This window comes from Camarhynchus parvulus, chromosome 2 (genome assembly GCF_901933205.1).
Source record: "Camarhynchus parvulus chromosome 2, STF_HiC, whole genome shotgun sequence".
NCBI classification, from domain to species: domain Eukaryota; kingdom Metazoa; phylum Chordata; class Aves; order Passeriformes; family Thraupidae; genus Camarhynchus; species Camarhynchus parvulus.
Window position 1 is genome coordinate 6,817,453 of NC_044572.1, and position 27,137 is coordinate 6,844,589.

The following is a 27,137-nucleotide window of genomic DNA, read 5'->3' on the forward strand; positions in this document are numbered from 1 at the left end:
TGACACATAATCATAATCCCTGGACATTTCTGGGAAACCCATCCTATCTATACACACATTTCCTAGGAGATGATGTTTAGACAAAACCAGCAAATAAATGCTGTAATTAGTATATGTAAATCAGAGAAAGTTTTTGGTACCTCCTTTGGAAGCTTGTGCTAAGTGTCTGAGCAATCTCTAGCTAATCCATCAAGGAATATGGATCCAATTTACCAATATATACTTCCTTTTCTTCCCTGTCCTCCTCAGTTTTCTTTGACAGGGCTTTTTTTTTAATTGAGAAGGCACTCAAAAATTGCAGCCTGCACCTGGAAGGTAAAGTGTGATGACTTCGAGTGTAGTGGGCTCATGACTTGAAGCTGTGTGACTGACTGAAAGCAGACTGATCTGTGAAGAGGAATTTGATTTACACAATACAAAATTCAGCCCAAAGGAATTACTCAGCCTTGAAGATGAAGACTATAATTCAAAGTTAGAGCTTATATTCTGTGGGAAAGCAGGGTAGAAACAGATGTAAAGTATGTTGACATTAAAAAGCCTTTGGTGTTGAAGAGAGAGGGAACGAATTCTTCTTGATATCCCCAAAAAGACCTTGCATCTTCATTTTACCATAAGCATTCTGAAATGGTAAATATGCTCTCACCTCTGAAAAGATACTGGAATTCTCATGTTCTGCTTTGGATATAGGTGTATAATTCTAGATGGAGTAAAACCCCATGCAGTTGTAAGAAGGAGAAATACTGTTCTAACAGAGCTGGACTCTTTCACACCACATTTGCTGTAGCAGAACTGTAACCCCTCACTCTTCCACAGGCTAGGTCACGGCCCAGACTCTCCCACTGATAAAGACCTCACTGAGTTCTACCAACAAAGCCAGTGGATGGCAAAGGCCACCAAGCTGAAGCTCCCAAAGCAAGCTCAACTTTCAAGTGGACTCTAAAATGTAGAAGACCCAGTGAAATCTGAACCTTATGCAAGCCTACAGATGAGATGGTAACGAAATTCCACGAGCTCACTTTTCTCAGATCAAGCCTCTTTTTTTCCACCTGGAATGTCACGAGTCAAAATAAGGGTTTATTCCTTTTCCCCTGGAATTACTACACTGTGTTACTCCAATCAAAGCCATGGCACAGCTTTATTCATCCTGATGCTCATACAAAAAATTCCAGATGTTTGGAGATAGACACTGATCCCCTTTCCAGAGTAGAGCACTACACACCCAGAGCTTCAAGGAAATCCAACCTATCTCCCATGTACTCACTGTGCTGTTACCATCACACACATGAATGTGCTTTACCTCTCAAAAAGGCAACAAGAGGTGAGCAGAACTGAAATTGAAGTTGTGGATGCTCTGGCTCTCCCTTTCATACCCTGCTATCACATCTATATATCCTGTTATCTACTTGTAAAGACCTACCGCTTATAGAAGCCAACAAGCAGATAAAGAAGTCAGAAAAAGTCATATAGAAAACAGGCACACATTTTTAAAAGTAAAGATTATTAACCACTGAAAGAGAACAAGGGAAGTGACTAGCTGCCTCCAAATCCAAAGGCATTTTTTGCTGTCAAAAACCCAGCTGATGGAGAATACGAAAATATGAGATGAAATTTCAGAGTCCACGTAATGCTAGGATGATGTATCAAACCCTGTGAATACTGAAAGACATGAAAGAAAAACAAACTGTTTAAAAGGTTATAAAGAAATAAAAGGAAGCTATTTTTAGTAAAGAATAGTTCTAGTCAACAAGAGAGGATAAGAATCAAACAACAGGAACAATACTTCTATCAACAAGTTAACACTGAAACTTCACTGATGGCTGAAGTACACAGCTTCTTATGACATTTAACCTGATTAACAAGGCAGTGTTGCAGTAACAGAACTGTGGGGAGGTGGGGTGCCTCTGTGCCTCAGTTCCTCTCCAGAGACACCTACATGACCAAGGCAATGACTTTCTCACCTGCCACTGGAAGGAGCCTTGTCTCAGGCCATGAATTAACACCTACTGTGCCATCACCCTCCTCAGCATGCACAGGCAGACCACAGCAAGTGTTAGCCCACACCACTGACTCTCACCTTACTTCTTTCAGAAAAGAGAAATACTCTCAGCAAAGAACTACTCCACTTTCCCACTTGCATTTAGTACCAGCCTTTCAGTTTTACAGATGTTGCTTTGCTGAGCCAACGCTTTCAAACAGTTTGCAGTGGATTAGTACATCTGTACTCTGTGAGTGTGCAACACTTCCCACAGGTAACCCAAAGATTAGACAAAAAATCATCTCCTATTTCCAGTGCTGGCAGCCCTAGAAAGGTGAGTTTCCTATAGGATGGATGACCCATAAACAGAACAAGGAAAATTCCTGAAATGGACAACAATGAGCCATGACTACTGTTCAAGAAATTTCCATAAAACATTCTGTACAGAACACAGGAGTATCAGTGTAATAAAAACTCCCAGGGATATTTGCAATACACGCAGGTACTGCAACACTCCAAGCTACAAGACATGCCAAAAGTAGACTGCTACCTCTACTGTCATCCATCTCCCCATCTCTTGAGTGCTCTGACTGGGCATCTGGGGGTGTCTGAAGCACAGCCACACTGTTCTGATTTATAATCTTCAGTTTAAGCTTTGGTTTCGTCCGTTTTCTTCTCGGTACTGTAACAGTGAGGCTCTGTAACTGAGACATGCCGGATTCTGTCAAGCAGACTCCATCCTGGGTGTATGTCTTCGGTGGGTCTATAAAAGTTGAATGAATCATAACAGCAATATAAAACTCTTTTAATTTACAAGTCTTTGATTTTTTAGGAATAGCACTTACAAGAGTTAATAATCCACAAGTATGGAGCTGACCCATGAGTGAAGAAATTGGAATAAATAAACCAGAGATATCAGACACTGTCTTACACATTACAATTACAGCTTTATGATTTAGAGTCTGATGTCAAATCCAGCAATAATCCATTACATTGCTATGAAACAACTTATATCAAGGACTCATTAGAAAGAACAATTTGATTATGGAAATTGGTGCCTTGCAGGGTATTTCTGTATTACTGGCACCCACAGAAAACTGTGCAAAGTCATACTTTGGGTCCTTGTTGCTTATCAGCCAAGGCCCCCATCCAGCCCTCAGCACTTTACCTTCATCTTATTAATAACCTTAAATCTCTAAGAACTCCTGGTAACTCAGAAAAGTTATCAGCCCTATTTCATAGGCAGACAAAAAATCCAAGTTGTATCAAGTGAGCTGCTCAAGATCAAAAAGGAAATTGTGGGTAGAACCCAAGTCTCCCAAGACCTGCAAGACTGCTTCCTCCTCAAGCTGTTAAACGACAACTGAGTCCACTGATAAACCCTAATATTCTTCAATTCACCATGCAGAAAGGCCCTGCCACCTGTGCTGAGGCCCTGCAAGTGGAAGCTTGGGAACTCTCAGGGAATTGTCATGTAATGAAGAGGTTGCAATGATGCTTCAGCTCTCTGGAGCCAATTAAATCATGATTTGGTAACACAACTTTTGAAAACATACAAATATAATAAGATTTGTTCCATCTAACCAAAAACATTTCCTCATGTAACATCTGACAATACAGCTGGTTCTGAACGAATTCTTCCCACTTGACTGCCTTCTTACACTGAACTTGAAAGGTGTGTGTTTCAAAAACATCTCACACTCTTTTTCTGATTGAATATTTGAGGGGAGAACCTTCTCTGAGGTGTCAAATAGAAAAAAACTCTGATGTGATGGAAGCTGTCCTAACATGATGGAAGCTGCTGGGTGCTATCATTGTAAAGACTGACTTGTGAGTAGGCTTGTCAGAATTATAAATTCCTAGCACAAACCAGACAAATACAGAAAAGCTGCATCCTCCTAACATCTCAAGCCTGTAAACATTTGTGTACATGCTTGACTCAGCCACACTGTGTTATCACCACTGATATTAAGGCAAGCAGCTAAGACTGTAGGATCAAAGCATAATTTAAAGTAATTATTACAGTGCAGGTATAGCAGGCAAGAGAGAAGAAAGAAGAGAGAATGAGGAAAAAAAATGGAAAGCATGCTGTGGTAACTGAAGGATAGTTAATGCTGTGTGTTACAAAACCACAGGAAAAGGAATTTTTGTCTCATGTAAAAATATACCCTTAAAATATTCTAAATGATCAGATATTAAGCATTTCCATTCTTTACCTAGTTCTTTTGATTTTGAAATAATCTGAGCTCCAACTGATGAATCACAACAGTCCAAAGAAGGCACTGAAAAATATAAGGAAAATAATTTCAACTTTTAAAAATGGTGACTTGATTTGAACTGAAACTATCAATTTTCCTTCAAGCAGTTCCATTAAACTCCCTAATTTATAGTGTTGGCAATCATTTACTTGCACCTTTAAAATAAAGTGCTTTTCAGCATCACAGATGTGACTACAAAAGAAGCCTGATAGAAACTGAAGTTCTCCAATTTCCTACAGCCAAGAATGGCATTGGAGTAGCACTGAAGTCAATGGGAAATTATCTCCTTCTACTGGACCAAGGGCAAATGAATACACTGGGTCTTTTGGGTTGGAAAGCAACCTGTACACTAGTCATGATGTTCAGGTTTTGCTGCCCTAATCATTAAAAATGTGAGGGTTTTGTGAAGTGACTATTGATCAGTATTTCCCCAAGGAGGAGCTTTGCACACAAGGCTCTCACTGTCTGTGCTGTGCTCTTACCCAGCACTTGGAGAAGGCTGAGGTATTGAGAACAGATAACACAGGACCTGTTGGAAGTTAGATAGAGCAATTCTTATTCCAGATAAGAGTATTGATAAATGGAACAGCAGAAACTCAACTTAAAAACTACCTTGTGTGCTACAGGGCAGCAGTGGAACAGTGTGACTGAAAAAATAATAATCCAAACGTCCTGCAACACAAGGCTACTTCTACATGGGCAGAAATGCTCTCCAATTTTGCCTTAACTACATAACTGCAATCATGCTTCACTCACCTATGATGTGTAGATTAACCTTTTAATATTAGTAGTGACTTCACAGAGATTACACAGACAGAGCAGTAAAGTGAAAATTAGAAGCTTCTATCTTGCAAACACTGAACTAGAATCAGAAAACCTGTTAGTCAGGCACAGTTAGCATTACCACAGACAAGTTTATCCACACTTTCCCTTTTTCTTTGGCCTAGAAATCTTACTCATGCTGAATTTAGGACTCAAGATAACATCTGGAGTATTTCCTTTGTGCCTGTCACAGAAGCTGAGACCCCTGAGGCAGAGAACCCGTGGGGGGTTCTGTGTGTCACATCAACCACAGCAGTGTGCTGCTGTTCCCACCTCACAACACACCATGGGAGCCAGGACAAGATGGGGAAAAGCACAAAGCCTTCCAAGTAACACTTAAAATGAGTATGAAACATACAGGATGCTTTCTAGCAAATAAACAAATATAAAGAAAGTGCAAGTCTGTCTTCAAAAACTACAGTGCTTTGAGAATTTTATGCAATGTGCAACTAATGCTGAGGGTATAACCTACAGAAAACCAGTATTTCATGCAATTAGTAAATAAAAGGAGCCTATGAGAGCTACTGAAAAACTGAACTCAACAGTGGAGAGAAAGACAAGGAAGAAAATAAATTGAAAATGACATTCTGAAAGAGACATGAAGCCAGAAAGAAACAAAAAAGGGGAAAAGCTGCAAAAAGGAAGATACTCAAAACACTGAATTGAAAAAACAGAATATAGGCAGATTGTAAGAACTATTCAAAGTGGAATAAGACATCATCTGTTCATTTAATTTCTTATAATTTACAAGATAGTTTTAAGAATGAAGTAGCAATTATTGAATTAGAATCTAAGGTAAACAAGAAAATCAGAAAGACAGTTGTGAACAGAAATTTAAAATCCTTAATTTAAAAGTCAAACAACAGAGAGATCTTCTCATCCAGGTCAGACTGAACAATTTTAGCTCTGGAGACTGAATAGAGTTGAAAGGCTCAAATAAACAAGCTGATAGTGACAGAGGTGAGGCCTTCAGAGACCCACTCACAAAAACTGCACGAACAAACAGTGTTTGAAGACAGTATCAAACAGACTTCCAGAAAAGGAGCTAATTAGAGTGCAGATTAAGGATTACAATCAATAAAATGGATAGCAGAAAAGCATAGTACTGTTAGAGAAAGGCTATCCAAAGGGAAAAAAAAAAAAAAAAGAAAAAAAATAGTGCTTTCTGAGGCTTAACCAAAATTGTGAAACTTATCTGCAAAAGGGTTTAAATGTGCTGAATACTGTACAGCATTTAGCAGCCTCAGCTGAAAGCAAATAATTGCACAGAATACAATGATGAGAAAAGAAAGCAGAGCTCATTTTTAACGCTGTTATAGAAAAGAACAAATCTATGAAAAAATGAAACCAGCAAATGGGACAGAGTGGAATAGCTAATGTAGAAATACAGCACTAACAGAGCACTCTTTACTGGGTGCCTGCATAGCTGTGTCATTGACACAGGGATTTTTTTGGTAAACGCAGTAACACAAGAACATTAGAGCTGACATAGTAAATGTGCTAAATAATAAAAAAAATTCAAAAGGTTAATTTTTTAACACACTGTATTATGTTGGATTTGTATCTTGTAAAGTGCATAGAATTAAATTTCAGAACAAAGAAAAATTTACATCAGTTTAATGAAAATGATACAACAGAGACTGCAAGCCACAATGTGTCTCACTGGCAGCATCAGGTACCCCTGGACAGGGGTAAGTGATACCAAATCCTCCCTGCCTCCATGAGCATGTTTACTTGAGCCCCAGGAGGAATAACTGCACAGGCAGCTGCAGGAACTGCACCCAGATCAGCTCTAACTCTTACAGAAAACCAGGCAGAGCTCTGCATCCTGCAGAGGAACAAAAACAGCACCAAGGGAGGAGGAAGCTGGAGTCTGGATGGGAGTGAGTGAGGAGGGATGATATTGGCAGATGGGGCATGTGACATGCAAGGGCAAATGACACAAAGGCAGAACTGCTGAGGAGATGGTCAAGAACTGCTTGTCTAGGAGCTGATATGGGTGAGAGACACAAACCCCTCCTGAGTGCGCAGGAAATTACAGCACAGGGGAAAAGCTGCTGCTGCTACCTAAGGTACCTGCCTGGCATCTAGTCATGAGAATTTATTAATTCCTCTACAGGACACAGCAATATGCTGGGGGACATTTGTTAGAACTTGAGACAGTACTAAAAGGAAGCTGGTAAAATAGTGATCAGTGATGGCTATTGCACAATAACCTAGTAATGAAGGTTTCTGGTACACTACACTGGAGCAAACCTTACACCATTCTGATTTTGATATTTATATATGTTCAAGAAGAAAAACACTATCTTTTATTTCTGTTTCCTGAAGAAGATGAGTTTTTAGGATTATCAGGTATGATGAGACAGGGAAAAGTTCTTACAAATTTTAAAAAGTTTCTACTTTCTGAAAAAAAGAGAAATGAAAGCTCCTTCTCAACACCTACACACAAGAACCATTTACTCTTCACCAAGGGTACACCTGCAATGTTTTGTTTCTTTATTAGGTTGAGGGGCTCTTGTTTCTTCTAGAAAGAAAGCGGTTAAAAACCCTGTAATAATACTTGACACACATCTATGACACATCAAATGGAAAGAACCATTCCAGTAAGAGCCCCACAATATGACACATTTTCAGATGCTTTCTACTGCTAATTAACATTTATTTCCCTAAGTTTATCAAACACTAATTCTTCTAACTTTGAAACAAAAAATTATAGAAATTTTCCAGAGAAGTCTTAAAAGAATTCATGAAAGACTGAAACATTTCATATAAAAGTACATGCAGGTATCTCTATCAACATGCATCAAAGGACATATTCAGACATGCAACTGTGCAAATGTACGCATGTTAGAGAAGTTTTAATACTGAGTCAAAACAGGAAAGAATAAGCTGAAAAACTTGTCTTAGAAAAAAAGGTGAAAAAAACCTGCAAAGAAAACTTGGGAATTCCCAAGGGATTGGTTCCTATTCCTTGGAATCCAAACCTAAGCAACACAACTACACAGAGGTGTGCAGGAAGGACTAACTCAGAGACCAGCTTCTGCCTGGAAGTGAAACACCTCTTGTGAAGCTCCATCTCACATATCATGGACTTTAATTATCTCTACAAGGTAGCTCTCTGCCAGCTCCAAGGAGAAAGGAAGAAGTATTTCTTACTTGGATCTTTTTGCTTTAAGTACTCAAAGCTTATTATAAAAACACACAAAAGTCCGTGCTGTATCTGCAAGTTTCTTGCTATTTTCCACTTACAAAACCTCTTTCCTTTTGAAATTTTGAAAGCAGATCTTTACACTGAAGTGACTTGCAGAAGCATTAGTCATTTTTCTATTAGTGATAAAAATGGGTTCCTTGGAAGTGTTCCAGCAGGGAGTATATAAACCTCCAAGGTCAGGTCAGTAAGTTACATTTACTGCTGTGATGAGGACATCACAGTGTTAAGGGACATTAGATGCTCTACTGAACTTTTCTTGGCAGACCTCTCAAGCCTCACAACATCTTCCATCTTCATCAGGAAAACCAATCTTACTGACAACTTCTTAGTGGATATGAATTTTTCTTGTAACATTTGCTTAGTTCTTGTACCTTCCTCCTCCTGTTCTCTTGTGATACCTCAATGAAGGGGTAATATGAACACTTTCATCTGCTTATGCTAAAAATGGGAATAGGTGTCAATGTTAAAAGGAGCTGACTAAAGCAGCAACTTCCCTGAGCTGACATGCAGGGAGAACAGACCTGGGCTATCACCCTTGCAGCAAGACTAAAATATAAGACTATAAATCATGTCACAGGCCAACCTAACTGCTGGTAGGCCACTCACAGAACATTAACCAGCAGCATCCCATGGAACCAGATGCTGTAAATGTGCTTGAAGTGCAGTAACCTCAGCTCCTGAAGTGCCACTGCTACAGAACTGTGATACAGACCAACAAGGCTGCTGGTGTCCATGTCCAGAGAAGTGCCAAGTTCATCAGAAGGAATTGCACATTTTAATTAATAAGGAAGTGATAACTCCCAAAGTTATGGCAAATTCTTTTTGAGATTGCAGCTAGGGAGAGAAGCACTGGTCTTGAATATTGGGAGAGCTGAGGAAAAGCATTAGGAAAACATGGAGTAGGGGAAAAATGCTTACACAGACTGTTGTTACAGCTACTGCTGCCTCAGACAGCCTCAAAGCATCAAAATACACAAACTTTTTCTGCTTAGAAATAATTTTCTGATTTTTCTTTAGATGTAACTTTAGAGAACTGGGCTTTTTTCCTTCTACTTGACAAAGTGAGATGCCTTTGACCCTTTCACTGCTCTCAGCAGTTTCTCCCTATCTTCAATACCTCTACCTAGAATACCCAAGAGGTTTCCTCTGGCCTAGAACACTTGAGGATGCAAAAGAGCCTAGGACACTTTCACAAGAGGCCTTAAAACAAACATGAAAAAAATAAAATCTTACTTCTACCATGAGCCAAACCTCCATCAGAGCACAGAACACATTCCCAAACCTATTTATTTATTGCAGTGTGCAATCCTGCCATTGGTTTCGATCGTCTCCTTACCGTTCGTTGGTGGAATGTATGGCCTACAAATGGTACAGTCAAAACCCATATCAGCTATGTTTTCCACTTCCTCCTCTGTGTTTAAGTTCTGACAGATTGCATGCATCCATCTAGAAATTAAGTGGGGGAAAAAATACAATTTAAAGGAAATAGGTGGTGTTTTAGGAGACCCAAGTATCAGTCTATGGTCGAAGTAAACAGGGAATAGTTGTTCAGTTTGAATTCTTTTAGGGAGAAACCACAGAATCAGGTTTTCCATATACAGCATCCCCTACAGTGGTGTGTGTTACATCCTGTATATGGAGCAGTGGATCAACTATTTCCCTCCACAGGAAGGAACTCTCTATAAAACAATCTCCCAAGTATGTTTTTGTATGGTAATTTTCTCCCTATACTGCAATAATTTTAATTACTTTATACAACTCAATCCAGATTCAGCCTCACAACAACAGTCCTGTGAGGTAAATTAGTTTTATTTTTACAGGGCAGGAGGGAAGAGGCACAGAGTGATTAATTAATTTGCCCAGAGTCAGACAGTTACGTCTGTGGTACAACCAGAAATGAACCACTAAGAGACTTCTGAGACTCAGTAATCCACTGTTCTTTACCACATGACCATTTCCTTCATCTCTACACTTCAACATTGGGGGGGGAAATTAAAATAAGACTTGAACAGGGAAAACAAGTGAAATATGAGAAATCCTTACCGATCACACTGTCTACACTGAATTATGAGCTCCTCATCCCTGTACGTGCGGTAGCAGATGGGGCAGGTAGACAAACTTGCACAGGGAGCACACTGGGTGTAATTATTTTGCCATTCACATCTTAAACCTGGAGAAGTTGCTCCACAGTGTCTGCACCAAACACACCTACAGAACAGACAAAAAGATTTATTACTGTCAGTTCACAGGAAGATGACTTTGTGGCTTTAAATCTCTTCCACTTAGAAAGAGGTGAGTAATTAAGTTTTAACTTAACAACATGTTTAACCACAAACATTTAACAACAGTTTTTGTACTTTTTAAAGGAAGTTCCTAATTAATAATTCCCTCGAAACTGCAAAAGCATGCAGATGGGTTCTTGTAACAGCTCAACAGGTCAAAGAAGTTCATGCTTCTAGTTGCCATTCACTTTGTGATCTGGAGACTTAACCATGTGAGAGGTCTGGTCTGTTTGTGTTTCACTCAAGTAAAACAAATTGTTTTCACAGGGTTTTATGTCAAGAACACATGGGTGAAGCACCCATTCATCTTTCCAACTCAACACTGGAATGATTACAATGAATATAAATTGGATTTTTTTTCACTATGAGTTTCAAAAGATAAATTTTGTCTATCTCTGCTTATGTGGTTTTTGGTATGAAGAAGCAGTTCCAATTGAATAAAACAACTCAAAAGCATTTTGTAGGCTTTGTTTAATACACCTGACTTAGACACAACTAAAACCATGTTACAATTCAACTGACATTACAAATACCAAGTGACAGAGAGAAGCAGAGGAGGCCAGCAGTCAGCACCTCTGACCCCAGCCCCAAACACACCATTTGCACTTCCAGCCTCCCTTTGGCACAGTCTGCAGGGGTGGGTCCAGGCAGTAGGTGTGGTAGCTGATGTCGCAGTCATCGCACAGCAGGAGTCTCCCTGGATCTGTGGCTTTCCCACAGGCTTCACACACTGTGCACTCCAGGCACCTCCAACCTTTGCTGAGTACCACTTTAGTAATCTGAAAAATGCAAGGTGAGAATTAGTTGAAAATGGCTCAGTGAAGTGTGATCAATGTATAAATTAAGGTCTGGCTTGTGGAGCTCAGGATGCTCCTCTGGGCACACCACCCACATCTCAAGGAGCTCTTTAGCAATTACACTTTCTGAAGCTTCAATGAACAGGAATGGATTAAACAGAAAGAAACTGTCCTCCCTTCTAGTCTTTTTAAAAACAGGTGCAGTGTTTCCCTTTTTAAGTCACCTGGGATTCACCTGACTGCCAGGATTTTTCAAATATCATGGAAAGTGGCATGGCAGCTGCATCAGCCAACTCCCTAGAGACTCTGGGATGCATCTTGTCAGCTCCCAGAGATTTGTGTACATTCTGGTTCTTCAAGAGGTCACAAACCTGATCCTTACAATGTGATCATGGTGCTGGAGTTTTAGTCATCTGAAGCAAGCATCTAACTTACTGCAATTAATATATAATGTAAGAGTAGTATATAAACAAAAAGTCAAATTATAATTGCATGAAATACGCATATGGCATTTTGTAAAGTATGTGCAAAATAAAGTTTTTTGACATGTTTTTAAAAAAAATCCCACTTTTACACAGATATACTTACATCACAACCAATGAAAAGTGTACAGTGTATATACTGCAGTAAATAGCTTATTTTGTGCTTGCTAGGTCATTTCACAGCATTCAAATTTAATTTTCACACATTCTCTCCTAGGCTAATGAATGTAAAATGTATTAATTAACCACTCCAACTGCTGTCAATTCTGACAGCCAACAGGCAAATTGAATCAACTAAACCTTATGCCCCAAGTAAATGAAGATGCAGTGTAATTTTTCCTTTGTTTTTAATTCTGCTTGTATCTAGGTTTAAAACTTGTATCTCAAACTGTTATTTTAACCAACTCCTGGATAATCAGCACTATCTATGGTTGTGAAATTACAAAAAGGTTAATTTCTCTTGAGGCTATGCATACTATAAAATGACATTTAATTAAAGTCTTTCATAAGTCACATACAAATAATGGTCACATTAGCTGATGAATATCTAACAAGTTAATGACTCCCCTAATTACCACAAAACCGAAGGCAGCGTGGTGCTATTAAAGTACAATATGAAAACAGTGCAATCAAGTAGTTTTTGTGTGGAACAACAGCACTCACCTTAATACTGACACAGTATGGATGGTAACACTGCCCACACTGGGAACAGGCCAGCAGCCGGCCCTCAGCACCTTGGCCAAAACTGCCACAAACCACACACATATCCTGCAAGGACACACAAGAGCAGGCTCTCAACACGTGCCAGACACTACTTCTGAAAACATCTAACTAAAATCCAACTAGTTTGCTGTATAATTCAACTCTTAACAAGGGCTTCATTCATTTTTTTTGTAATTAAGAGCAGGGAAACAAAATGAAAAATTGTGTCTATTATCCTAACCTGATGGAGAGTGAACTTGTCACTGTTAGAGAAGAGGACAACTGTGTTATGCATCGAATTTTCTTCCTCATCTTTATTAGATGAAATGTCCATGGTTGTGACCTATTAAAAAACCACAAAATATAAATAACAAGCACATCACATTTTATAAGACATGAGACAAAATGAAACATTCTCCAAATAAATTTTGCAAGTATTTATCATACAGTATCAACTTCATAAAAAGCTGCCTCCATCAGAAATTACTGCATTAATTCACATTTTCTCATTATCAGTATTATAGTTTCACAGACATATTCTCTTCCTCTCCTTTTTCCACCTTCACATATAACCCCATTACAGTTCGAAATGGAAATGGAAGCAAAGGCATATTCAAATTAAAAAATCACTAAGCAGAAATTGTCATACTGTGCCCAGTCTGCTGTTCCCTCCATGTAAACACTGAAGTTCTTTTTATCAAAAAGTTAATTGCAGCGACAGACTTTTGAATATTAATTCAAAAAGCAACTGCAGAAATGTAGTTTGTCCCATATTGCCTAAAATGAGGTTTAGCTAATGTTCCAAGTATGTTAGAGGAATAAGCAAGAGCTCTAAAGTTACTTGCTGTAAGCAGTTTGAGGCTTATCTATCTTTACCATAAAAACTTCCACTGAACTACAAACAGCTATTTTGATCTCAATCCATCAGCTCTTACTGTAGACAAGTCATTTTTCTTTTTCATCAAGTGATTTTTATTCTGACCTGCCCTTTATTAATTCAGCATATCCATATAAAGATTCTCAGGAAGAGAAACACAAATGAAACATTTCAACTGTGTTCTGACTTTCATGTGAATCTTACAACACAGAATTTGTTGTCCATGAATTTAAACCAATAGGCCCAACTATTATCTCTGAACCAGGAATATAAGGGCACACAGCTCCATAAAAAAGCTAAAATGGATACTAGAGAAATGTAGCTTTGTTTCACCAGCTGCTCCAATTACATATATGTGGATTATTTTAAATACAGTGTAAGTCCTACACAGATAAGTTTTGTTTAAATAACAATTTAAATATTTTACAAATCCAAATGTAACTCTAGGGACAAATGTAAATACCACAATATCAACTAGAGGAATCCCTCTGATACACAGCTGCTCAAACTCAGCATTTATTAAGAAACAGCTAAAAAGGGAATATATTCTTTATGTGTTTAGATTACCAAATATTTGAGAGCACTGCAGCTGCAGCTAACCAGTTAACTCCAGAGCACCTGAAATACCTTGATACCTTCAGGGACAACACTTCCCTTACCTACTTTTCCACAGGTTTCATAAAGTTCTTGTAATTGCACATGCAAAAGAGCAGAATTTGCAGGACTGAATGACTGCAGTGTTGGTGTTTGCTGACCCTCAGCACTGACCCACCATGGCTAAACCTGTAACCACCTTTTTCCCCATTCCCAAGATATACCAAAGTACTTCCAAATCTGTGTGGCTGTCCAGTGATCCCATGCTGAGTAAGAATGATTTTGTGCAAACTGACTGAAAATACCCCCATTTCAAGCATTTATCTAACAAAAGGCTGATCTCTTGGCATTGCTAACTGCATCTACTCTACCACAAGGCAGCCAAGTCTCTGGAACTCTGGAGCTGCCTTCAATGTGGTGACTCAAAGGATCAAATTTCTGTAGGAAATGGTGGAGAGTGATGTGCATTTTGTATTTATAGCAAGTTACCTACATCACTGTCCTCTGATCAATTACAAAAACTTTTAGGAGTTTGATCTATAAACACCAGCATCTCTTGAAGTACAAATTTGTGCTTTGCCACATCAAAATAATGATGTGAATGCCTCCAATTGATTAAGGTGCTGTAAGCAGCCTAAGTGGAATTCATCCTGTATGTTTAAAATTACAAATTTGCTTCTGAATCTTGACCATCCAATGCTTTAAAAAGGAAAAGTGATAGAGATGATTGTTCCTTTTCCAAATAATAAACACCTGAGTATGCCAAGATATTACACAGGCAGCAGAAAGTGTGACAAACTCAAACAGATTACATGTAAGAACATAAAAACAGAAATCTGAAGAGAGTCTCAGGAATTACTTCATAAAGACATAAAAATGAGCAAGTCCCTCTCTGAACACAAGGAGCAGGATGTCTCTCAAAATATGCAGGGCTTGTTGGTAATCAAAGTTTAAAAGGAACATTCAAATAGAACAAGCCCACAGTGAGGAAAAAAATTGTTTTACACTCCAGATTTCCAAGTTTTTCACACCAAAATCCCCCTTCTTATGAGGAGTAGACTAGGACTGTGTAGGATTTTCAAGTTTTAAAAATAGTCCAAGTATTAAGTACCTTAACTATCAATTTCAGTGAGCAATCACTTGCTTACAATCACTTCAGTGCTCCCTGAAGAATAAGAGACAGCAAATATAATCATTATTTTCTCAAGGGTTTCTGGACAGAAGCTGTGTACAGAATAGTAGACATCTGATCACAACAAAGAACTGAGAATCAGTGATATATGAATTCATTAAAGAGTCAAGGAAGCTTTAGTTATGGTAAATCATGATCTGTAAGGGCTCTCTGAAGGAGTCAGCAATTCTGGGGACAGGAAAATCTGATTGATGCAACTTACTTCACCACCAAACTCTTTTGGCGAAGTCCTTCCCCAAAGCTACTTAAAAAAAGTTAAACTGAAGAGGAATGGCCCCTATACTGATAAAAGACACAAAACAAAGAGGGGACTAGATTATCAGTTTTTTATGTGGGAGAATAGCACTAGTCAAAATCTGACAGGGCCTGCCTGCTGACAGGTGGTGGTGCTCAACACACTCATGTGCAATCTGAAAAATCAAGTGAGAAGCAAGGTGACAAAGCTTGCCAACAGGACTGGGATATTCAGAGCAATAAAATCCAAAAGACAAGTGTGAAGAACTGCACAAGAACTTCATGAAGCTCAGTGCTGGGCTGTAAAATGGCAGATGGAAGCCCACAAAATAAAGAAATTAACATGACAAAAGAACTGGTATTGATGATCAGAAATATGGAGTAGCTTCCATACAAGGAACAACTCAAAACACTGGCATCCTCTATATTTGCAAGTCAAGAGTGGAAGGAAAAAGAGGAGAAATGATGGAGGTCTAAAGAAACTGAGTGGCATGGAGGGAAGAAGTGAATAGAAACCACCTTTCCACTGACTCTTCTCTAAGAGCACTGAGGGGCAGGCAGCTAATCCAGGAGGCAGCCACTTAAAACACAAGCTGAGGAGCTGCAGAACTGAAAAAGGTTAACATAGTTTCCTAAAGTTTTTTTGAAGTGAATGGGAAGATTTATGAAAGAAAGCTCCAACACAGGCTGCCTAAGACAAAGACACCTCCTCCTGTTCAGCAAGTCCCCAAGCCACAAACTGCTGAAATGTCTCCTCCTCTTCTGTTCTGCACTCTTGCATCACCACTCAGTCCAGAGGTACCTCTGCTTTGGTCTCCTATGGCTGCTGTTACATTCTCATGCACAAACCCTGCTCTCTCCTGGGTTGCTCCCGTCAGTGCTGCCTTTACCCAGCATGTAGTTCTGCGCCCAAGGAAATGGAAGGAGTACTTTAAGACTCCCAACTGTTGTGTCTTTAAATGGCAAGAGCAGCACAAAATTGCCTCAGGCCCACTGAGCTGCAGTGTTCTAGTTCATCATCACAACCAGTAACAGCCAGGCTCCATCAAACACCCCTGGCTCTGCAGAGCTCGTTGGTTTTTCATGCACTATTTTAATACAAGAATTACAGCTGAATAAAACTGTTATATTAACAGACTGCAATATGACTGTAAAAAAGATGTCCTTACCCCTGGAATGACCACAGCCCCGACTCCATTCTTCAGTTTTGATCTTCCTCTGCCACCTCTTCCTGACAGCCCCGCTCCGCGCGGTCTCCGCTTCCCCGGGAATCCTGAGCCCCGGCCCTATTCAATGGAAGGCAACAATGTCAATGCAACCTCTCAAGTTCTTTCCTTACATGGGATTCACACTTGTTCAGTTCATCTAAGGAAAAACATATGTAAAAAACCACTGATTTCCAGTGAGTATGAGCACACCAGGGCATGGTCATTAAATTTCTGCATAAATCTGTGTGAAATACCTTTAATTACTTACATGGCATAATATGATCACCTTTATCTTCAGTGAGGAAGCAGCCAAAACCAGGAATGTTTATTTTCTGCTCAGGAGTTAACTTGAAATATGGATTTCCCCCAACAGTTACCCCCATCTCATTTGCAAAGTTTCCAAAATATATCTATTATTCTATGATTCATTTTTCTTTTCTCTTTGAACAGTCAGCCCAGACAGTCATGGGACTTTTACACAAGGTCTGGACATTTGATTACTGGTAATCATAGATGCTTTTCTTAAACTATGAATAATCAAGTGAAACCTGGAATCTATTAGGATTGAGTACTGCTCACAAAGCAAAGTGGGAGCTGGCTCCATGAAACTCTCTTAATTCATCATATACAAGAGAGTTTTTTATATTAATTCTATCAACTACACTCAGATCAACATTCCCCATAATGTCAAGTTTTTCTTACACAATCTCCACTTGAGTTACAGAGAGCTTCTTCTCTTCCCCTTTCCTTATTTAAGATGCAGAGGCAGAGTTGCAGTGTTGTGCTTTGGAGTATTCAGTGTGTTCAACTACAATTATCCTTGGGAGAGTATGTTTTTACTAATAATTACCTGTTATTCATACAGTGACTTCAGTTTGAAATTTAGGGGGTTTTTTTGTTTGTTTTTCTTTTTTTAAAATTTCAAAATGAACTAAGCACAAGAGGATTCCTAATCCTCCCTAATAATTTCCAGAGAGAAAAAACATATTCACATCACAAATTCTGGCTGATATATCAGATATCTTTACAATGTGTCTCAAAGCCTCTAATCTGTGTAACTGATAATTATGGCATGTACTCAAATAAGCACCTTTCCTACACCAAAATGAGCACTGAGATTATTTATTGCATTTCATATTTGTCAATAATCTCAGCTCCCAATACAGCCCCAGTATGGAGAACAGAGTATGGGGTATCCAAACATTTCCTGCAAAATACTTTTAATACCAAGGCAAAAAACATTTGCTATGTAAAACAACATTGATGGAAGCAACCAAGCTCCATGGGCACTGTGTCACCAAGAGACATGAAGGGTCTTTACTGATGGAGACAGGAGTTCCTTGGATGGAAAGAAGCACTGTGGCCTCAATATTCCCTACAGTATTTCTCAAATATTCCAACTCCTGGCTTAAAGAAGATATTGAACTTTATGGTCATAATTAAAGGGAGAATTGAAGGATCCCAGTGCTAAAATTTTATTAATACCCATCTAATAAAGGAAAAAGAAATTAAATTGACTCACACACCAAGTTAATGTAACAAAATGATATTTGAGGAGTGAAAGGAAGGATGCTGCTGGAGGCTGAGGTGAAACAAAAAATGTCCTTAGATATCTATGGAGCTAATACATACACACACATAGGACACACATTCATCGATTTTTTTAACGTGGAAACTCTTCTGACAAGTTTCTTATTTTCTGTTTCAGAACAGGTGTCAGTATTGTTATTTTCACACAACTAGTAACAGGAATAAGCACATACTTGTATCAATGTTAATGCTGAATATTAAGCTGAAAATTAATGCTTAAAGCAGCAAAAGCTAAGCTGATGTCAAATCAAAATAAAATTAGCATGAGAGTTAAAGTGAGATGAACTTAAATCAATGGGAGCTACAGTTATTTGTCAGTTTCATAATTCAGCTTTTTTTTGCCTTTACTTAAATAATTCTACTTTAGTTACTTCAGGTGTTTTTAATAGTAAATGTCACTGTGGATACAATTTTGGTCCATCTAATCAGGTAGGAAAGTTGTTGTTTATTCCCCCATCAGCTAAAAACGATGTCACTTTGAATCCACTCTGCAAGATTTCTCCACAGCAACAAATTCAAGCCGTCCTTCAGATCTCTGCTCCTTTCCATGCCTGGTTTACCTTACTGCCAGTCTTAAAGACATTTTCCTTCTCAGGTAATTTATTTTGACAGCCACGTAAAGCCAACCACAGAAAGCGATGTACTCAAGACACACAAAATTTGGGTAATACAAAGTATTCTTTGCCACTGAAAATCAAGGCAATGCCATCATAGTTTATGCTCTGGAAAGCTCACATTTTTTAACCTGAAACCTCCAGAGCTTTAATAATTTTTAGAGATCTTGAACAGTAACAGAATGGAAAATTAATTAAGGTGTGAGAGACAGAATTTCATCACTAATCTCTACAGCAGAAAGATAGCAATGGATACATGAAAATAAATTCAAGTTATTTACCACTTTGACGCTCCAAATGGCACTGCCAGGAAGCTGTCTGGATTTAAAAATGTCCCGACCTTCTGAAATGTCTGGGGACCAGGAAGGTGGGCTCACTGTATTATTGGTACTCCAAGCCCCCTAGGATACGGTAGGTGAGAAAATAGATGTATAAAACTTTGCAACATAAAAAAAAAGGCAAAAAAGCAAAAAGCAAAAAGCAAGCAACAAAAAAAAAATCTGAAAAGCAAAGCACATGCAGGCATAGGCATTTCTACATTAATTTAAGTAGTCAATTAGTTCACTGAGTGAGTAGAAAGTAGGAAACTTTTAGGTTCTCAATGAAACATGCCCTAAAATCAATATTTACTTCCAAGTGATGGTTAAGCACAACAAAATGAGTTTTATGAACACAGATTAATACAAATCTAAAACAAGTAATCATAACAACAACAAATTACATGCCTAAATTTTATTGCATCAGTGAAGAAGACAGTAGTTGGAGGTGGTAATATCTCCTTTTATATTCCAAACCACATTTTGAAAGAACTGATGGCCTCAGTTGACTTTTCAAACTAAACTACCCCCAAATCACAGCAACAACTAGACTGAGAAGCACAGCAAACAAAAGGAATATGAATAAACCACTAGACAAAAGCAAAGGAACATAGTCATGGTAATCAACAAAGCAGCTCATTCCTGCAAGTCTGCTACAAATAAACCATTATAAAACCCTACCACTGTTTTTTTTTCACCCCAATGTTTTCATGTTATGCTGTGGTATCATATTTTAACATGTTATTATGTGCATGTAATAATATACATCCATATGGTGTACCTACAAACTCTTTTTAACTAATTATTATCCCTATTTATGTAGTTCCATCATGGTGAGGTATTGTATGACTGTCAGTAGAAATAAGGCAAAATGAGAAGAAAATGCTAAGACAGCCAAGGAAAAAAATGCTGAGGGCTCCTCATAGAAAGTAAAATCTGTGGAAGACTTTCTCAAGCACAGAAGAAAGACTGCAGGAGACAGACATAATAAGTAACTTCACTGCCAATTTACACATTAGGTTAATAAAGGACAGTACATTTTCTTAATTCTGAATTTGTGAGAGCAAAAAAAATTGAATACCAGGATGAGAATGGAAGTGATGAAAAGTGTAGGTTTACCTTCCCCAGAATGTCATTCAGCATAATCCCAGGGCTGATGTGGAATAACCTCATGCATACAAACAATCCCAACCATTCACAACTGCTCACAAAGGCAAGCTCAAACACATTTACACCTTTGAATACTGGGATATACAATAAGAAGAAGAATCAAGGAAAATGAGATGGCTCTGCAAAATATGTTGGGGTTTTTTTTCCTTTTCTGAAGGGCAATTTCTCCAACAGGAACGTGTGGGAAATGAGTTTCTTTGGAATCAACAACTCCATCAAAACAAACATTTATCCTCAATTGTAAAGAGGTGTCTTGCTAACAGGTGCACTTTCTGAAAACAGGGTGATCTGGCACCCAAAACAGAAAGCTTGTCAGTGGCCTAAAAGCCTAATTTTGGATAAAATTCTCAAGGTAAAAACACCAACACTTGATACAACCCACAGTGTGGACACAGTGGTATTCAGCATAAATCTGCTTTCTGGAGTTTAGGTCTGCCTGCATAGGAAAAGGAATATGGACAACATAACACTTAAAAAAAATTAACCATTTGACAATTCTGCCCACATGAGGCGGTAACTGGACACACAACCTCCAAACTGCTTAGTGCCCAGAGCACCTGTGTGCTTGGGATGGCCATCAAAGCCTCCCCTCTGCCAAGGGGCTTCCAAAACCCGCTCCAGAGGAACAGCTCCTGACAGCAGCTGCTCAAGGGTTCCACTCAGTGTGCTGCAATCAACACCCTGGACTGGAAGATTTTGCTATCCCAGTTTTTTCCTTGACTGCAGATAGGTGGTCATCATGCAGACAACTCAGAAGATCAAGAGGTTCATCACCCTTTGACAGGGGAACAGTGCTGGGCAGAAACCTTCTCACCTTCAGACCTAAAGATGGATAAGTCCCTGTTCACAGCCAGGGCACAAGGACAGAACATTCCTGACATAACAGGGACATCATGTCAGAAATGGGGGGGAAAAAAGGAAATTTGTAGGCAACTACATCAGCAGGTCTGTGGCACAGGAGATTTGCCTCAACTATTCCAACCCTAGTTTTAATATAAAGTAACAGTCAATTTTAGCAGGCAAAATTCAAAGTTTCACTGAATTTTAATTAGTTTCCTCATTACTTCTAAAATTCATAATGCATAGTAGGTAACTGTTCTTATAAAGTGACAACACAAAGAAAATCTGTATAGCAACACGAAGAAAATCTATTTATCAAAGAAGCAATCTTTACATCAATCTGTAAAGAGGCTCACAGTGTCAAAATTCACATGCTCACAGTGTCAAAATTCAAGATCTTAAACATGCTGAAAATACTTAACAACTAAAATTGCCTACTCTTAGTTTGGAGGTACAAAATTGTTCTCCTTTTAGGAAGATAACTTTTCTAGTGATTAAATATATTCAAAAGATTAAAAAGCGAAAAGAATATTAAATCTGAATATGAAATATTCAGTCTTGCAAAACAAAATGATTTGTATATGATTCATGAACCATATTGTTAAGAATTAAATTGAAAATTCAATCCAAGTTTTATTGTAGATCAGAAAAATTTGAATTCTTGGTCAGATAAACTTAATTAAAAACACACATTTCCACAATACCACGAACAAATGAATTACATCAAAGAGATGCATTAATTATATTTTTGGCTTTTAATTAATGCCTATTACCACACAACACTGAAGAGAAAGTTCTATTCAGTTCATTTACATCAGAACCCCAGCAATAATTATGTACTGTGACAGAAACAGGAAGTTCTAATTCTCCATCATATTCTTGAGTCCTCAAAATTGAACAACACAGCTGCAAGTAAATTATAACAAAAGGAAACCCAGTGTCAGCAAGGGTCAGGAGATCTCACTAAATTACCACTGACTGTGTTTAGCTGCTTAACGCTTTATGAATCCTACTGCAATTGCAAATGCACAAAGCTGGATTTGCAATTTAATATTTAATGTAATTTTAGGGTTGTGAACAAACTTTAATCACTTGAAAATACAGCTCTCCTCATTAAAAAAAAAAAACAAAAACCAAAAAACCAACCAAGCACCAAGCACAGAAACCGTAACAACAACTGATCCTTGAAAAAGCTTTTTTTTTTCTCTTCTTTTCCAACATCTACCTTTTACAACAACATAGTTAGTGATACCATATAAGTGAAGACAGCAAAAAACTCATCCCATCCAAGAGAGCACACATCCAAACCCATCATAGTGCTCTGCCTTCTTAAATCTCATTTAAAACAATCTCTTAAAACACCAACAGATATTCAGTGCATTGTGGAAGAGTCATCACCAACATCTTCATGATGAAAATTAAATATCTCTGAACAAAGTACTTCTCAAGGAACACACTCTGTAATAATACTAAAATAATATTTATGGAATTTACAAAACCGGCAGAAGTTTATTGCTTTTTATTCAAAATTATTCTACAGAATGCTCTCAACTCTTCACCTACAACTGTTTCAGAGCCAGAATTTGTAATGCCTTCCATTTACTGACTTAATCTTATGCTTTCTAGTACACAGTGGCATGGCAAAAATAACTATTTCAATTGTGTTCAATTCAGATATACAGAATAAATACAACACCATTTAACACAGTGTTCTTCCAACACTATCCCAGAGAATCCCCATGTAACAGGAAAGCAAACTGGCTGGATGCAATCCTGTGCCATGTGCTCTGGGATGACCCTGCTTGAGCAGGGAGGCTGGACCAGATGGCCCACTGTGATCCCTTCCAATCTGAGCCACTCTGGGATTCTGCTTCTGCTCCCATGTACAACTCTCCATTTGGAAAAGCACACATTCTTTTAAAAAAATAATGTTTTCAGCAGAAAGAATAATTTAAAACCCCCACAAAATAAACCTAAACCTATTTCTGTCTGCAATCCAAAGTGATTTAAATACATGCCTTCCACATTGTGGATTTGTCCAATTACATCTTGCTCAAAAAAAACCCCACCTGCCTGTAACTGGACATTTAAAAATCTCCTTTTTTCATACTCTACAGCACATCATTCAACAGCTTTCAGTCCTTCATCAAAAGCCCAGAGTAGGAACTTCAGAGTACTGAAATTTGTTTAAGGCATTAACATATTTCTGCAAATATGACATATACACCTGATTGTACAGTGACCCAGGAAAACCTAACTGCAGCACAACAAGCACAGATCTCCTAAACTCAGGGGAAACAGCAGAAAAACTTTCCAGAACACTCTCTCATACCTTAGGAAGCAAAAATTTTGAATCCTTAGATGACATGTAAAAACTGAAAGAATTGCGCAATATATAAAAAAGCTTTGTTAACACTAAGTACAGAAAAGCACAAAACCATCAACCTGGAAGTCCCAAAGACTAAAAATAAATTGTGATGAGAAGATGAAACACTAACTTGTCACACTGACACACTTTTTGTATAGAATTTCATCAACAAGGAATGAATGCCCTGGATTGATAAACCATTTTCCCTGGAACGCAACACGAACAGAGAAAGACATTGCAGAAAGTGACAGACTTGAGGATTCTTTTCACTTATCAAATTTAATCCTAGTCAAACCACAATGATTTGTACAAGACAGCTCTTGCATGGTATTTCCTACTGTAACAAAACCACAGAATTATTTACCACACCATTAAAAACGTCGATCAAGAAAATCTCTGGCAGAGTAAGGGACACAGAGCTGTAGAAGGTTCTTCTCTAAAGCCAGTTTAAGAAGTTTTAACACACTTTGAAAGTACCAGCCAAAATAAATGCATATATGAAAAATACTAAAAGGTTATTTAAATAGCACAGCATTATGTCTATCTGCGTGTGTAGCAGATGAAAAACACAACAAATTTTCTTCTAGTCTGCTTTAACCATGAGCCAAAAGAAACTTAAATTCTCACCAGAGAAGCTTTACAATGACTTTTTCCTTATTTACCAGAACATTAATTCCTTGAAGAAATAAACTACACACTCAGGAGAATCAATGCATTTTATAAGAAACAGATGAAGTTGATGAGTTATACTGCAATTTAATAAACACAAAATGGAACAGCACATGTGCTTACCTGTCTGGATCTGGGTCTCCCAGGGGAAAACTTGCGTTTGGTGATGGCCGGTTTGCCCATGCCGATTTTTGGAGTGACTGATATGTAGGTGGCTGGGAGAGCACTCCCAGCAGCTGGGGGCAGCACTGGGGGCCGACTGTGCTGCACATCTCGTGCAGAATGCAAGTCTAGAGAAACATCTGGTGAGGAAGACATGTTTGTCTTGTTTAGATTAAGTGATGGGGGAAGCGAGGGGCAAGTCTCAGCTGGTGGTTTTATGGGTTTGTCTCTGACTGGTGAACTATTTGCAACACCTCCATGTGAAGCAGTAGTTTCTACTTCTAGAAGAGCTGGTGCTTCTGATTTCTCATGGATTTCTTCCTTTTCATCTTTCTGCACTTTTATTATTTCCAGTTGTTGTTCTGTGGGGACAGAAATATCTCCTTTTCTTTCAGTCTCCAGAATTTCTGGTGTCACAGTCATGGTCTCAGGTACTGAGCACAGAGACCGAGAGTCTGCTGTGGACACTTCTGATACCTCCCCACTACCCTGAGGCAGCTGTGTCTCTTCAGCTTGTTTGTCCAACTCCTGCTGGGCTACAGCTTGAACACCTTCTACCACTTCCATCATTTTCTCACTCTGACTGTCACCAGATGCTGGTGTCTTTTTAGGAGATATTTCCATTTCAGCTGAATTGATTTCAACAGAGACTTCTGCTTCCAGTTGTGTGGTCTTTTCTCCTGGTGATATGCCTGTAATTAAGTACAACCACATTAAAGGCTCACTGTGAAAAAAGAAAAAAAACTTCTGGCGTTCTGATCAACAAGTATACTTGGTACACATCATGCAGGCCAACACGTATCACTTTACTTCAGTGAATTCAATATGTAGCTTAAAATATACTTCACTAACATCTTTCTTTGTACCTATTTTTACAGTAGTCTGTATTTTTAGTTCATTATTTTTCTTCCCTAAAAACACAACAGAGTAAATTAAAAGAAAATAGACCCAAGATTAATTTTGGAGGAACTGAACACACTTTTCCAGGTAGGCAGCCAAAATGAATTTCTTCTTTTTAATTTCTGTGTATTGAAGATGCATGCTATAATAAATTAATGTCTTTTAAGCTACTGTCCCAACATTTCCAAAAAGCTAAGAAGAACAGGACAAGTAAAAATAAAAAACATTTTCCTCCTAAAACTCTTTCAGACTTTAGGAAATCAAGTGAAATGAAAACAGCTGCTGCTGGTTTAATTTAAGTTACAAATATATTATGAATTTCTTTCAAAAATATTTATCTAGCCCTCCCTTGAACCAAATCAAGAACATTTCATCCATAACTTTCTTCATCAAGGAGTTCCAGAGTTTTTGTTCCACTCTACATAAAGAACCACATTCTTTGCTCTGAATTTGGCTTCTCACACCTTCCTTTGGTCTGCCCTGATTCTCTAACAGGCCATTTATTTCAATTACACTTGCACTCTTCTTAAACTCACACTGCTACAACTTCCTCAGCCAGTAAGTTCATAGACAGCATTTTATTCTGAATATTTCTTCACAGTTTAAGTCATGGCCCTTTTACCACTGTGATGCACAACTGAGTGATCACAGCTGATCTGAAAAGTTGGGGTTTTTCTACTTTGTCTTTAAATACAAGTTTCTTGTATCCCCTTACAGCAGCCATTCTCTAACATCTGAATGGGACTGAATGGGACATCCTGGCAAGTTCTTTACTCTTGATATTGGTCACTAACACATCTAGTGGATTTGACCCTTCTTTAGCTGCTCCTCCCTGTTCATTTGGTAAGATGCAGTTTCTCCCAAAACAGAAATGATCAGCTGCTGCAACCCTGTCAAAGATCATATTTTACTTACAAAGGGAAAAAAAACCCATAAAATCCTTAACCAAGGATGCCTGTGGAGTTACAACCATAAGAGAAAGTGTGAGTGACAGTATTTGAATAGCAACAAGTCACTGGGTTTTACAATAAACTTCCAGCATACAAAGCATTCAACTATTTTTCCAGCTTGGAAAAAGCCAGTCCCAACAAAAAAGTAAAACAAACAAATGAAAGCCATACAAATATTCTGAAGACTCTCTGCCCCTTCAGTAAAACACTTCTTTCATCTAGCAAAGAAGTTAATACTCTTGCTTGAGAGCTCAGATAGAACTGTTGCAATGTGTCTCCTACTGCTTTCTAGGTACTTTTCCTTTTGCTTTTATAAAGCACTGCAAACCTTAGTGACTGGAAGAAGGTTCTGGTTCTGAAGGGCTCTGAACTGATATTTTCTCAGAGTGCAAAACTCTTTCTTACCTTCTGTGGCACACCCAACAGCTGGTTCCTGATCAAGGCCATCACCTGTAATGGGTTGTTCCTGAAATGCCATATCCTCTCCAGCACTTTCCATTTCCATTTCATTTGTACAAGCTTAAGGAGAAGCAAAGCAGTTATTAAAATTGCTGTGTTTATTCTACTTATTCTACTTTGGCATCAGCAACTGCTGTCACTGTTTGACCTTTTGGCTACAGAGAGACTGATATTTAATGATGACAGGATTTAGGACAAGTCAGGTCAGTGAGAAGGTTAAGGAGACTACACAGTACTCCTTAAAAATTAAGAATATTTTACTCATTAACACTGAAGCTTTCAGATGTCTGCAAGGCAATTATATACACCTAACAGTGAAAATATGCACACAGTCACAGACTTCTGCACAGCCTGAGCAATACAAGAAAGAATTTTCTTAAATTCCAAGTTTATAAAGTTCAACAGAGCTGGCAGCATGAAGGCTTCAAATTCGTATACAAATACTACAGTGGATTATGGCA

The 27,137-nt window shown here is 38.3% G+C and overlaps 1 protein-coding gene across 7 annotated transcripts in view; it reads right to left on the reverse strand.

Annotated features, from left to right (window-relative positions):
• Nucleotides 1-27,137, reverse strand: part of KMT2C (lysine methyltransferase 2C) — a 189,118-nt gene that overhangs the window by 52,222 nt on the left and 109,759 nt on the right. For 4 of the 7 annotated variants that reach the window (XM_030963992.1, XM_030964008.1, XM_030964000.1 and 1 more), the window contains 11 exons: nt 26,623-26,736; nt 24,329-25,059; nt 19,123-19,242; nt 16,599-16,715; nt 12,774-12,875; nt 12,494-12,598; nt 11,149-11,330; nt 10,313-10,477; nt 9,606-9,715; nt 4,192-4,257; nt 2,526-2,738 (listed from right to left, as the gene is read on the reverse strand). In XM_030963992.1, coding sequence (XP_030819852.1) covers nt 2,526-2,738; nt 4,192-4,257; nt 9,606-9,715; nt 10,313-10,477; nt 11,149-11,330; nt 12,494-12,598; nt 12,774-12,875; nt 16,599-16,715; nt 19,123-19,242; nt 24,329-25,059; nt 26,623-26,736 — 2,025 coding nt within the window. The remainder of the gene's footprint in view (nt 1-2,525; nt 2,739-4,191; nt 4,258-9,605; nt 9,716-10,312; nt 10,478-11,148; nt 11,331-12,493; nt 12,599-12,773; nt 12,876-16,598; nt 16,716-19,122; nt 19,243-24,328; nt 25,060-26,622; nt 26,737-27,137) is intronic. The other 3 variants (XM_030964025.1, XM_030964016.1, XM_030964040.1) reach the window with 3 other exon arrangements.